The sequence below is a fragment of the Cydia amplana genome, chromosome 3, assembly GCF_948474715.1.
Source record: "Cydia amplana chromosome 3, ilCydAmpl1.1, whole genome shotgun sequence".
NCBI lineage: Eukaryota > Metazoa > Arthropoda > Insecta > Lepidoptera > Tortricidae > Cydia > Cydia amplana.
In genome coordinates, this window is record NC_086071.1 from 22,456,591 (window position 1) to 22,470,262 (window position 13,672).

The following is a 13,672-nucleotide window of genomic DNA, read 5'->3' on the forward strand; positions in this document are numbered from 1 at the left end:
TAGTGTTAGACAAAGATAGTATGATTCTCTCTGTCTATGTTTGAAATCAAACAGACCTTTGACACACTATAGTTGTCAAGACAAGTCATTAGTCTATTCCCCAAAAAAGTATTTCTGCATACATGCAGTATCTTTTTGGCACTTTTACGATACTTCGTGTAATCACCACTTAAAAAATATTGTATGGAATACATTGTTGCCAACCTAATTTTAATTGTCATTTCGGACAGATGAGTGAACCATAGACATGTTTTGGTTAATGGTACGATTTCTTTTTCATTTTATAGGGCTGTATCTCCTAAACCGTGCGGCGTAGCGCAAAAATAATCAAATTTTCGGTCCCGTTTGAATCCCGTAAGTAATATCCCATCAAAAATATTACATGTAAAAAGGTGCAAGTCTCGCAACGCTTTTACTACAAAAAAGATTTGAGATGTAATGTGAAACCAAGTCGGTTATTTTAATCAGTGCCAGGGGGTGTTAAAACCGTATCAATAAGATATCTTTAATTTGTAATACGTATAATGACTTGGCCATCGCACCAATGCTAGCGCTAATTGCAGTTTGAGCATTACACATATTTACGAGTACGGTACGAGTAAAGCATTATGTGCGATTGCCAAGTCATTATATGTATTACAAATTAAAGATATCTTATTGATACGGTTTTAAGTAACACCCCCTGGTAAACCAATTAATGCCTGTACCTAATATACATGAATCAGTATATGTAGGTATTAATATTGTTGTCCTACTTATTCCCCAACTTTTGGTCTTTGTCCGAAGTACCATTTCGTAAGTTTCGGCCCGGCCGAAAGGTTCGGCCGTTTTTTGGCCGAAACCGAAACTACAGCCGAAACATGATTTTTTGGCCGAAACTGGCCGAAACCGAAACCGAAACCGAACCTTCGGTCGGACACTAACTCATACCCATACTATGTATACAGATATCATAACTAAACATATCTTCATGCATATTCACATCGTACATCGTAGTGTACCTTTACTTTACCTACTATTTGTAGGAACTGCAACAGTAACTTTGTAATATCATATATTTATATGGGATTACAAACTTACTTATGCAGTTCTTAGATCTTTAAAACGTGACTGATATTGCAATATTTTTAGGTTTTCCCTTTATGTGGCCATTCAACCCTAACTCTGTACCAAATTTCAGCTGTCTGAGTTTATGGGAAGTACTAGTTCTATCTAGGTCTTTGACGGAAGCTCAGAAGTCCAAACTCGGGGTTTGCCAGAGAGCTATGGAGCGCAGCATATTAGGTGTAAAATTAAGGGATCGAGTCCGAAACACCACGCTGCGCTCTAAGACTCGAATAATGGACGTAGCTCGGAAAGCGGCTAAGTTAAAATGGGACTGGGCTGGTCATGTCTGCCGAATGCCTGACGACTTGTGGGCCAAGTTAACCACAGAGTGGGAGCCCCACAAGTCTAACCGGGGAGCCGGCAGGCCTCGTCGGCGATGGCGGGATAACTTGGACTCCTTCTTGAGAGGCTGGCCAGATATTGCACCAAATAGAGACGAGTGGAGGAAGAGGGGGGAGGCCTTTGCCCAGCAGTGGGACACAGTGGGCTCTGAATAATAATAATAATAAGCCCGCAGGGCAGCTTGTGGCGAGCTGTTGGGGAGTAACGACCCCACGGACCCGAGTGCTCCAGAGAGTCGGTCAGGGTCTCCGTCTCCGGCGTGTCTTTGTCGGTCGGAGTGGAACCCCAAGGGGACCCGCAGGACTCTCGGCTCTGGCTTGCCTTCATTGGCCGTCCAGAGAGGAGTCGTTAGAGCTATATGCTCCAGGGGTGGAAGTGAAATTTGCGTAAGCGCGAGTTGGCACAGTGGCTGTTTACAGCCACTGGGTAGAAAGCGGTGTACACCTCTCGACACCCCTGAGCCGCTCACACCGATGTTGCGCCTGGTCGTCTTTACGACGACAGTTTCAGGGGCCCATCTAGTCAGCGGCGAGTCACCACCTGCCTCGATAACGTGTGTTAGCATTGTTATGGCAGGTGTCCGGACTTCTTTACAATAGCCCAGTATCATTGTCCCCCCAAACTTCAATCCATAGACCGATATACTGTTCACTTTTTATACAATAGTCCCAATGCCTGCTGAGACCGGTTCACGGGTATCTATTGATGTACCCGTGAATGGGTTCCAGCAGGCGTTCTACATGACATCAAACTTGTCTGAAAGGGCCTCTGCGCTGTTGGCTTCGGCCCCACGCACGCCTCCCAAAGGTCCGGGACCCCATGGTCCCGAGATATGGTGAGGAATAATAATAATAACTAGTGTAGGTATTTGTATTTTATATTCCCCTGGCAAACAACCCATACCCTGGAAAATGTCCAAAAACTCGTCTAATATTTTTTCACTTGGAGAATGTTCGCTAATAGACATAATTAGTTTAACTAAATTCAATTCCACGCATGAACTTCTGCCAAGTACCGGACACGAATCTACATCGGCAATTATGAACTTCAAAAAATGTGTATTTCCCTTGCAAGTTACTTTTAAATAACATTTTCCCAATACGGTAATCTCTTCCCCAGAGTAGCCACGCAACTTTGTTGATGTTTTAGTTAAATCATTTATTGTTAACTGAATTTTACTTAAAAATCTTTTAGGCAATACATTTACCTCCGCTCCAGAATCTAGCTTAAAGGTAATATACCCTTTGTTTATCTCTAAATTTACTGACCAGCCACTGTTAACATTATTAACTTGAGCGATTACCTGATCGGTGGAGTCCTCCTGTATTTCGTACACTCGACGCGACGATCGACACATTCTCGCATAGTGATTCATCCGATTGCAATTGTTACACCGTACTCCGAACGCGGGGCACTCCATCCTTCTGTGTGCATGACCGCAATTACTACAACCGTTAAAAGTTCTCTGCGGTTCACTTGACGTTGCTTGCGATGATGAGTTGTTATGACGATTAAACGTCCTCTCTCTGGTGTTAGGAGTGGAAAATGAAGATCTTGTGTGATATGTCTGGTTGTCCCGAGCGCCGCTGGGCGCGTTTGATCGCATCGGTGTGTGAGGCGGCCGGCGCGGGCGGTTTATGGCCGCTGAGGCATAACGTCTGTTAACTACATGCACGTCACAGGTTGTATTTCCGGGTTGATTATTGTTTTGTGAAACTTCGTGTACATGTTGTTCGACACTATTTGTTTTTATATTTAACGCCTGCATTTTTGACATCTCCGCTAACTTGCATATGTCCATTGCTTTCTTTAATGTAATGTCGGGTTCCCTCAGCATCCGTTCCGAGAGGGTCACCTCTCTCACACCACATATGAACCGGCTGCACAGTAATCCATCACGTAAATCTCCAAACTCGCATTTGGCAGCTATTTTATTTAATTCAAAAATGTACTGTTCGGTTGACTCTAACTCCTTCTGATCTCTTTTAAAAAACTTATGCCTTTCGACTGCCAAATTCTTTACCGGAACAAAAAACGCATCAAACTTTTTTAGCAAGCCGTCCACCGTATCCGTGTCGTCGTTTGTAAATTGCTCATACACCTCTCGACATTTGGTTCCGATGACATGCAACAATATATTGACTTGCACTTTTTTAGGTTTCGTTGAAAGTTCGCATGCTTCGTAATAGATTTTAAAAGATTTCTTCCAATTGTCCCACTCTGTACTTAAATTTCCGGAAGTCACATTAACTAGATTGTTCTCGAACGAGAATGGCGGAGGTGGTTGTAAAACTGACTCCATTTTTAAAGAAATGCCGACGATATCCTCCCTAGAATCGGCAGACTACTCACTTTCACTGTCTGTCATTTATTAGCCGCACTATAAATATGACACTATAAATATAATTTCACTTAGGTACCGGCTGCGCCATGTCAAGGTACGCAGTTTAGGAGTCGTGAATCAAACACGGGCACCGAGCTGAGACTGGTTTATTGTATGCGAGTATGATGCTACCCGCCTTTGCCAAATGACATGTAAATACAAATACCTACAACTAGTTCTATCCTGATGATCATGAGTGAATGAGTGTCATAAATACGAAACTTTGCTTTCGCTTAACTTCAGAACTAAATGACCTAGAGACTTGACATTTTGGATTTTAAGTATGTGATTATAGCTTACTGGATGACGAAAATTTCTGCGTTCTGATCTTATCCAGTGGTTCTCAAATAGGGCCCTGAAAATGCGGCGAAATGGTTCCACTAAAGGATGGTACGGCAGTGTTTGCTTCGCGCTCGACTTGGCGGGGGCACTGCCGTGCCCCCAGATTTAAAAAACACGAAAAACAAAAAAAAATAAAAACAAAAAAATAAAAATGTTTATGGGTTGTATCTCCTAAACCGTGCGTCGTAGCGCAAAAATATTAAAATGTTCGCAAAAAAAAAGCTTGGGGTCACTTTTTCTGAGTATATGACATTTATTTCAGTTTATGTCATTGAGTTTTCACTTCTGCCGGCACTCCCGGAGTGCAACCCGTTGCTTGTTTTTTTTATTAATACCTACTTTTAGACCAAAAACCTAACCCACTTCTTGATCACTTAGAAACTTTATATTTGGCATGAAGGTAGACTATTCGGCGTATACAAAAGAAAAAATCTGTAAACTGAAACTTTTTGACAATTAACCGCGCCTTAGCTAGGGTCTCCTTTTCAGCTTAAGCAAACTGCTTTCATGATTATTACCTACTACTTATAGTCATTTCTGTACAAAAAGTAATGATATCCCAACAAAAACATAAATGTGAAAGCTTGTGCGGAACCCTCGGTGCGCGCGAGTTAAACGATCTCGCACTTCACCGGTTTTATTAATTATGGCACGCACCCAGTCTATTTTTTTATTCGGTAGACTAAAATGACATTTCATAGTATGAAATGACACATGACGTTCATACTAAAGTCTATTTCTTTATTCGGTAGACTAAAATGACATTTCATAGTATGAAATGACACATGATGTTCATACTATGAAATGTCAGTTTAGTCTACCGAATAAAAAAATAGACTTTAAGGAAGTTAAAGTCAATTATTTATATCAAATAAATATTAAGATTCAAATAAGAATTATTATTTCAAATTGCAGACGTTTTCTATTTCATTGTATCTAATCTATCTAATACCTTTAAACGAGCAATTCTTGTTTATTTATTTATTTATATATATATATTTCGGGGATCTCGGAAACGCTCTAACGATTTCGATGAAATTTGGTATGTAGGGGTTTTCGGGGGCGAAAAATCGATCTAGCTAGGTCTTATCTCTGGGAAAACGCACATTTCCGAGTTATTATATGTTTTCCGAGCGAAGCTCGGTCACCCAGATATTTCGTTATTTAAGAGAGTACCAATTATTGTTTTCATATCTGAATACCTGATTGAAATGTGTTTGAGTACATTATTTTAAATCGTGGCTATATATTATGCTGAACTGGCTTCTGCTTTACAATGTAAGGTTTACCTGTCTTTTTATGTCAAACAATAAACAAATTGCCGGGCGATATCTGTTCCTTTACCGTATTTATAACATATTTCGTACAAACTTATTTTTCTGACTAATTATTTCTCTGTCATTTTAGGCACAAGAGGAGGCCATCAAAATATTGAGTTTGATTCTGATTGATTGCAATTCGGTGGACCTAGACTGTTTAATGTTCTGCGTTTTGTCAAGAATGGGAATTGTAAGTGTTGTTGCTATTATTTATCACGGTTATACACCCACCTGCAAAAGTACGTGGCCAATTTATCATTGGATTCAGATCGCTGCACACTTAGCTGCAAAATTGCTGCAATATTACGCGATTTATTCATCAAATGCGGCCCAACAGCGTACAAGTTGGTCGAACCAGGTTATAACCACGCATGCCGCCGTGGTGAATATGCAATGTGCTACGCGTAAAGGATGACCCAGGCTAGCTAGACCGAGCCGGGGCCGGACCGGAGCTTTCACCGTTTCGTTTCTCTATGGAAAGCACCACGTCACCCGTCATAGAAAATTACGTGTCGAACTCGGCCTGGGCATGGGCCGGTCTAGCACGAGTCATCCCTAAAGAACTACATAATACTTAATGTGCAGTACAGTATAACACATCAACGTCTACAGTGCAGTGTCAGGTATGTACAGAATTTAGATAATGATGACTTATGAAGTGATAATTAGTGAGAACATATTAGAGAACCCGAAAAATGTATTCCTTCTTCATCACTTACCTCTATTCACTCATGTTTTCTTTAGATATACCAACAATTAAGTTTTCACCTCAGCAGCTTGAACAAGGGTACTTTGCTACTTAAAAACAGTGAGCAAAATCCCATTTTGCTCACTGAGTGAGACTAAATGACATTCAAGTGACCTTAATATTCATGTGTCATTTTAACATGCGGGGTCTAATACAAGTTCGAAATACTTGGATTCTATTATCTCTGTCACTTTCACGTCGTTAGCAAAAAGAAAGAGACAAAGTTTAAACGACTTTCAACGGTATATTAACGGTTTATAATAGACCCCCGAAAAACGTCAGAACGCATCGTTCCAAAACACGTACGAGTATGAATTCTTAATAATTAATGAAAAAAAAAGTTTAAGATTTGATAAAAACTGATAGAGTAAGTCCAAAGAAAGTCTGCAGCGCTAGATTAAAAGTAGTTTTTAAAAATCATTATGTGACAACACCACGGAAAATGGATTAGTTAGTCTTGATACTTGTGAAATTTCTACCATATTTACCGTCTATGAAAAAATTAAGCGAAGTGCGATTTTACTTTGCTCATTTTGTCTCACTCGGTGAGCAAAATGCGATTTTGCTCACTGTTTTTAAGTAGCAAAGTACCCTTGTTCGAGCTGCTGAGGTGAAAACGTTATTTAAAACGTTTCTTCTTTTCTTGCTGTCGTTGTCTGTACATGTTTTGTGATCGTCACGAATAATAGTTATCCCATCAAAAACATTACATGTACTTAAAAAGTTGCAAGTCTCGCAACGCTTCTACTACAAAAAAGTTTTGAGATGTAATGTGAAACCAAGTCAGTTTGTCGAGCGTGGACTGTAGAATTTAATTTATGTTTGTTCTCCGAAGTGAAGAAACCGCAGTCTGGAACATGGACCTAGAATATTACGGACGGACTGTCACCTAAGACAAACTGTGACACTGCAATGGCGGCCGGTTTGAATGTGTGCGTGTAGACGAGTGTTACCATGTAACACAAATTCTCCCCTAATGGTGAAACAATTATTTTTAATATTGTCCTAGTTTTTTTTTTATTAAAATAAAAAATTAGGACAGTTTTACGTTACGTTAGATTTTATAGGTCTTGAAAATGCGCAATATTGCACAATTACTTTGTGCAAACATTATTTTCAATACCTAATGATATTTAGCATCGTAATGGTCAAGCGCTGGTGGCCTAGCGGTAAGAGCGTGCGACTTGCAATCCGGAGGTCGCGGGTTCGAACCCCGGCTCGTACCAATGAGTTTTTCGGAACTTATGTACGAAATATCATTTGATATTTACCAGTCGCTTTTCGGTGAAGGAAAACATCGTGAGGAAACCGGACTAATTCCAATACGGGCCTAGTTTACCCTCTGGGTTGGAAGGTCAGATGGCAGTCGCTTTCGTAAAAACTAGTGCCCAAGCCAATTACTGGGATTAGTTGCCAAGCGGACCCCAGGCTCCTATGAGCCGTGGCAAAATGCCGGGACAACGCGAGGAAGATGATGATGATGATGATTTAGCATCGTAATGAAATCAGTTCGTCATGTTTTTTTTAATTTATACATTTAACTTGAAACATATCTGGTTTTCAACAAAAAAATTATAATACATAACAAACAAACGTTAAGTATCGCTCCTTAGTATCGGGAAATTACCATACCGACCTAGTTTGAAATGCACAATCAATAATTTAACCATTTACCTAAATGATCTCTTAATAAATAATGATTTAATAAGAAGGGTATCAATTACCCTACTTTCGGGAAATTACCCTATTCATGTTACTCGTCACACTCCTGTTTTGCAGTTTGATAATTTATAAACAACAAATTATCGTGATTTTACGTACTCATTGATAAACTTAAGTATGAAAAGTTATTCCGTGACTTTTTTTCTTTCGATCGGTATAATTCTAGCAGGATTTAACTACGCATGCCGGCATATTTTATATTTTTCTTCGACATGTTTACTTCAATGACGTTTCGATTCGTCTGACGGCAAACTGGTGGATGTGGGCTGTCAATGTGTGTGTGTCACGCGTAAATACTTAGAAACTGGTGGATGTTGGAATCACAGCTGTGTTGTAAGCGAAACTCTGTCCGTAATATTATAGATAGGTTCATGGTCTGGAACGCGCCGGCCGCCGTGTTGCCCCGAAGTCCGCTTTTACCTCCAATTTACCACCAATTGCCGGGATATGTTTATGTTAAATAAAAACACATATTATAGTTTAATAATACTGGAGAGTGTTCAAGCTAGTTGCATGGGTGGGTGAGTAAAACTCTCTGAATAAGCAACCTGGGCTGGGGTTTATATAGGGAAATATCCCGCCGTAGGTACTTTTTCACTAACTAGTGGGTGTTACATGGAGAGTCAGTTTTGTTTATATTAACTCACATGGGTTACTATCAAATGTACCTTATCGCTAAAGGACAATAAAGCTGAAATATCTGGATTGTGTTATGTCTTTGTGACAACATAGACATGAATGCTAAATGCCTCTGTAGCAAAACGTCTGGATCTTAGAATGTTACAATTTAAAATGACCTAGCAGCAAAAATCCTTTATCTTCGAATGTCTTTATTACTTAATAGACATAAACGCTAAATGGTCCGGTAGCAAAACGTCTGTATATTAGAACGTCTTAATTACTTAACAGACATGAACGCTAAACAGTTAAGAAGCAAAACGTCTGTATTGTGTAATGTCTTTTTTACTAAATGGAATAAACGCCAAACGACCCGTTAGCAAAACGTCTTGATTTTAACACTTGATAATTAAAACCTTCCCGTGCATATTTGTATTGTAAACACATTGACACATTACATTTCCAGACGTTTTGCTACTAACTCGTTCTGTGTTCACGTCAATAAATAATTTTACTTTCGACGAATTAGGTATTCTAATTATACAGACTAATTACATTTCATGCCAATCATGACGTTTTGCTACTAACTCGTTTTGTGTTCATGTCAATCAACAAATTTCACTTTCGGCTTATAAGGTACCTATTCTAAATTTCTAATCATACGGACTATTTATATTTCCAGACGTTTGGCTACTTAGTCATTCTAATTCTTAGCCATCCAGCTAAATTGACTCTTTGCTGACTGAGTATTCTATTTTTATGTCATCTAACTGAAATGGTCGTTTAGCGATAAGGTAAGGATCATGCCGAATTTGGCCTATGATCCGATAAGCATGCTATATATATACGATAAATTTGATCATATTTCTTACAATCTTATACATACATTAGATTCCAACGGACACTTCTTAGGACCGAAAATAAGTTAAAGGTAATTAAACCAAACCAACACATCCCACGCCGTTACATAGAATCTATGACATTTTATAAATGGACGTTTAGAGCCAAACAAAAAAGTATGGCAGCAAAATACTTTTCTACGATGTTCCTGTTGATGCTAATAACGCTCACTTCAAAGAAAAACATTCATACGACTAACGACATATTGTTTAAAGCACTAAGTATCAAAATTGCAAAAAGAACTGCGATACAGTAAAACTTTTTATTCCAATGACTTTAATTCTAACATACCCAAATGACTTACGTCAAAAGTGAATAGCGAACGAATATGGAACGAATAGAGTTGCTACATGGATTGTGTTTTCATATTAATTATTACATATTTATTTGATCGTATTGCATGAAATCTAGAAGAGCACCAATTTACAATTAGCTTTCACCGGCTTTCTCCACTGAACATTTTTTCTTCTTTAAAATTAATTAACTTTTTTAATAAAACCTTATTTGATATCAGAGTATGACACAAAAAATTGGTTTTAAAGTAACTAAACTAAAACACAAATATGGCAGTACCTAGTGGAACTCAGATTTGTTGCAACATAGACACACGCTGTTTTGGTCATCTGACACGTCTTAATGAGCACTAGAAGAGCAGTACCCTAGATAGAGCTGATGCTGAACCCTGGCTGTACCTAGTGGAACTGTGTGTGTGTGTGTTTATGTGCGGGATAACGGGATAGTTTTTCGCTCAATTGTGTGGTGTGGACGCAAAAAATTAAATTCAAGGACATTGGCTCGCTGACCTAACATTATGTAGGAAAGCCAGTTGCTTTCCTTACAAAAAGTACTGGGCGACCGTGTAGGATGTAATAATAAGCGCTTATGAAATTGTATATTACATGTGGATGATATTGGCAATTTGATTTTGTCGTCTGGACACGCTTTTAATGGACAAAGTAAAAGCTGTAACAGACAGGCGTACCAGAGTGTACCAGGCGTATCAAAGTCGCGGTCCGGTACGTTTAGGTAGGAAAACTCCGCGAGCCCTTACAAAGCTGTGCTTTTTGCTAGTATTATATTATCATATTAAAAAAAATGTATTAACCTGTGGCGGGTATGGATGCGCGCGCACTCGCACATGCCTGCACGATGCTCTATGTCATCTTCTCGGCACGTCAATGAAAAACATGTCGATTTATTTTACTTAGCCGTTGAATTTAATATTTATTGTGTTCCGAATTATACCATTTGGTGTTCACATCAAGACTTTCATTTCATCTGTTAAGAAGATTATAGTCGGGCACTGCATTCCCACACTGGTGACCCCGCCGAACACGAAGCAAAAAATTAAACCTCGCAGAAAATGACCGACGACACAACGAAAGGACCGGCTGAAGGCACCATGCCCGAGCAACCTGCAACATTTGGAGAGCCGGTCCCCACTACACCCGCTCCCGAAGTATATCGCGTAAGCGTCAAAGTTCCACCATTTTGGCCGGAGGAGCCCGAGATATGGTTTGCTCAGATAGAAGGGCAATTTAGCCTGTCGAATATTACGGCCGACCAGACCAAATTCAACTACGTGATCAGTCACCTAGATCAGCAACACTGCAAAGACGTCAAAGATTTGATTGTTTCACCACCCGCCGAAAATAAATATAAAAAACTAAAAGAAGAACTAATCAAACGACTCTCGGATTCGAAAGATAAGAAGGTGAAACAACTCCTGATGCATGAGGAACTTGGAGACCGCAAACCATCGCAGTTCCTCAGACATCTCAGAGGCCTAGGCGGGCCAACGCTGTCTGAAGACCTATTGCTGTCAATCTGGAGGTCACGCCTGCCCAACAACATTCAAACGGTTATCGCTGTGCAACCTGACGCCTCCCTCGACGTACTAGCAGACTTAGCTGACAAAGTCCAAGACATCGCACCTTCAACTCCACAAGTTGCGTCCATGTCATCAGAATTTCCTGGCTCTGCCCTAGGTGAACTAAAAACCGAAATCGCAGAACTAAGAAAGCAAATGGAAAGTTTGAAAACCAACTTAAATAGATCTCGCTCACCGTATCGTTCCGGGTCAACACGTCGTCAACGCAGCAAGTCCGTCAAGCGTTCATCATCGAATTATCAAAGATTTCCCGTATGTTGGTTTCATGCCAAGTTCGGCAAAAATGCAACAAGATGTGACAAGCCATGTGATTTTCCGTCGGAAAACTTGCCGGGCAGTCAGTAATGGCGACGGACGATTGCCACAGCACTTCAGGTCGCCTGTTTGTAACTGAGCGCAATACCAAGATGCAGTTTCTCATCGACACGGGCAGTGATCTCTGTGTCTTCCCGCACTCATTGCTAAAACAGCGCCGCTCTAAAACAAATTACCAGCTGTCCGCCGCTAACGGTTCCCCCATTGACACCTTTGGCTACGCACACCTAATTCTAGACCTGGGCCTACGCCGCGAATATCCCTGGCGTTTTATCGTTGCCGATGTTAGTAAAGCGATTATCGGAGCCGACTTTCTAGGACACTACAACCTTATGGTTTACATCCGACAAAAACGATTGGTCGATGCTACCACTACCATTTTCGCAACAGGCACAGTCGCACCCTCGTCGGACAAGATATTTTCCGTTAAAATAATGACTGGCGATTCAAAATGGCACAACTTGTTAAAAGAGTACCCCGAGATAACCCATCCCGCTGGTGTCCAAAGTCAAGCCAAACATAACACCGTCCATTATATCAAGACTATTCCTGGACCACCTGTCTCCTCATCTCCACGTCGCCTAGCCCCTGATAAATTGATAATTGCCAAAAAAGAGTTCGAAGCAATGCTTAAAGACGGAACAGCTAGGCCATCAAAAAGTCCTTGGGCATCACCTCTACATCTAGCGCCAAAAAAGGATAATGGCTGGCGCCCTTGTGGGGATTACCGTATGTTGAATGCGCGGACCATACCCGATAAATACCCAATACGTCATATTCATGATTTTGCTCAGGGCATATCAGGCTGCACCATTTTTTCTAAACTAGATCTCGTTAAGGCATATAATCAAATCCCTGTCAGCGAAGAGGACATCCCAAAGACCGCCATAACGACCCCTTTCGGACTGTTTGAATTCCCTTATATGACGTTTGGATTACGTAACGCCGGACAGACTTTCCAACGCTTTGTAGACGAGATGACGAGGGGTTTGGATTTCTGTTATACCTATCTCGACGACTTCTTGATATTTTCTAAAAACATCGAAGAACACGAGGCACACCTACGTTCTGTTTTTGCCAGGCTTAAAGAATACGGAATGATAATAAATACGGCTAAATGCATATTCGCAGTTCCAGAAATCACCTTTCTGGGATATTCCATCTCAGCTAACGGAACCAAGCCACTGGATACGAAGGTAGAAGCGATTAAGAACTTCCCAGCTCCCAAGACCATTAAGGAGCTCAGAAGGTTTTTAGGAATGCTCAATTTCTACCGACGATTCATTCCTAGCGCCGCGCGAATTCAAGCTCCCTTAAATGCTTTGCTCGGAGGTCCTGTTAAAAACTCGCAGCCTGTCGATATATCAAGTAGCAACCTGGAGGCATTTAACAAGTGTAAGGAGGCGCTTTGCAACGCCACCATGCTAGCCCATCCTGCCTGTCAAGCGAAACTTGGACTGGTATGTGACGCATCTGACATCGCCTTAGGCGCGGTTTTACAACAACAGCAACATGGTTTTTGGCAACCTCTAGCCTTCTTTTCTAAAAAGCTCAGCCCTGCTCAACAAAAATACTCACCATATGACAGGGAACTCCTTGCAATATATGAAGCTGTAAAATACTTCCGACATATGGTCGAGGCTAGAGATTTCACTATTTACACCGATCACAAGCCGCTTAGTTTCGCATTCCACAATAGAAAAGAAAAGTGCTCACCCCGACAGTTCCGGCATTTAGATTATGTATCTCAATTCACCACTGATATACGCCACATTGCTGGCCAAGACAATGTAGTGGCAGATACCCTATCGCGGATTGAAGAAATTCATTCACCAATTGATTTCGAGCAGTTAGCTAAAGCACAACACGACGATTTAGAGATTAAACAACTTCTCAATAATAGCACATCGCTTCGATTAACAAAAGTGATGCTCCCTGGTTCCAATACTGAAGTGTACTGTGACATCAGTACATCGAAGCCTAGA

General features: G+C 40.6%; 1 protein-coding gene across 1 annotated transcript; it reads right to left on the reverse strand.

Annotated features, from left to right (window-relative positions):
- Positions 1–2,311: 2,311 nt before the first annotated feature.
- On the reverse strand, positions 2,312–3,824 carry LOC134662623 (uncharacterized; the record flags this gene model as incomplete). The annotated part of the gene is made up of 1 exon (XM_063518896.1): positions 2,312–3,824. A coding segment is annotated over exon 1 (1,440 nt), but the record flags the coding sequence as incomplete, so codon positions are not given.
- Between the last annotated feature and the right edge of the window lie 9,848 nt (positions 3,825–13,672).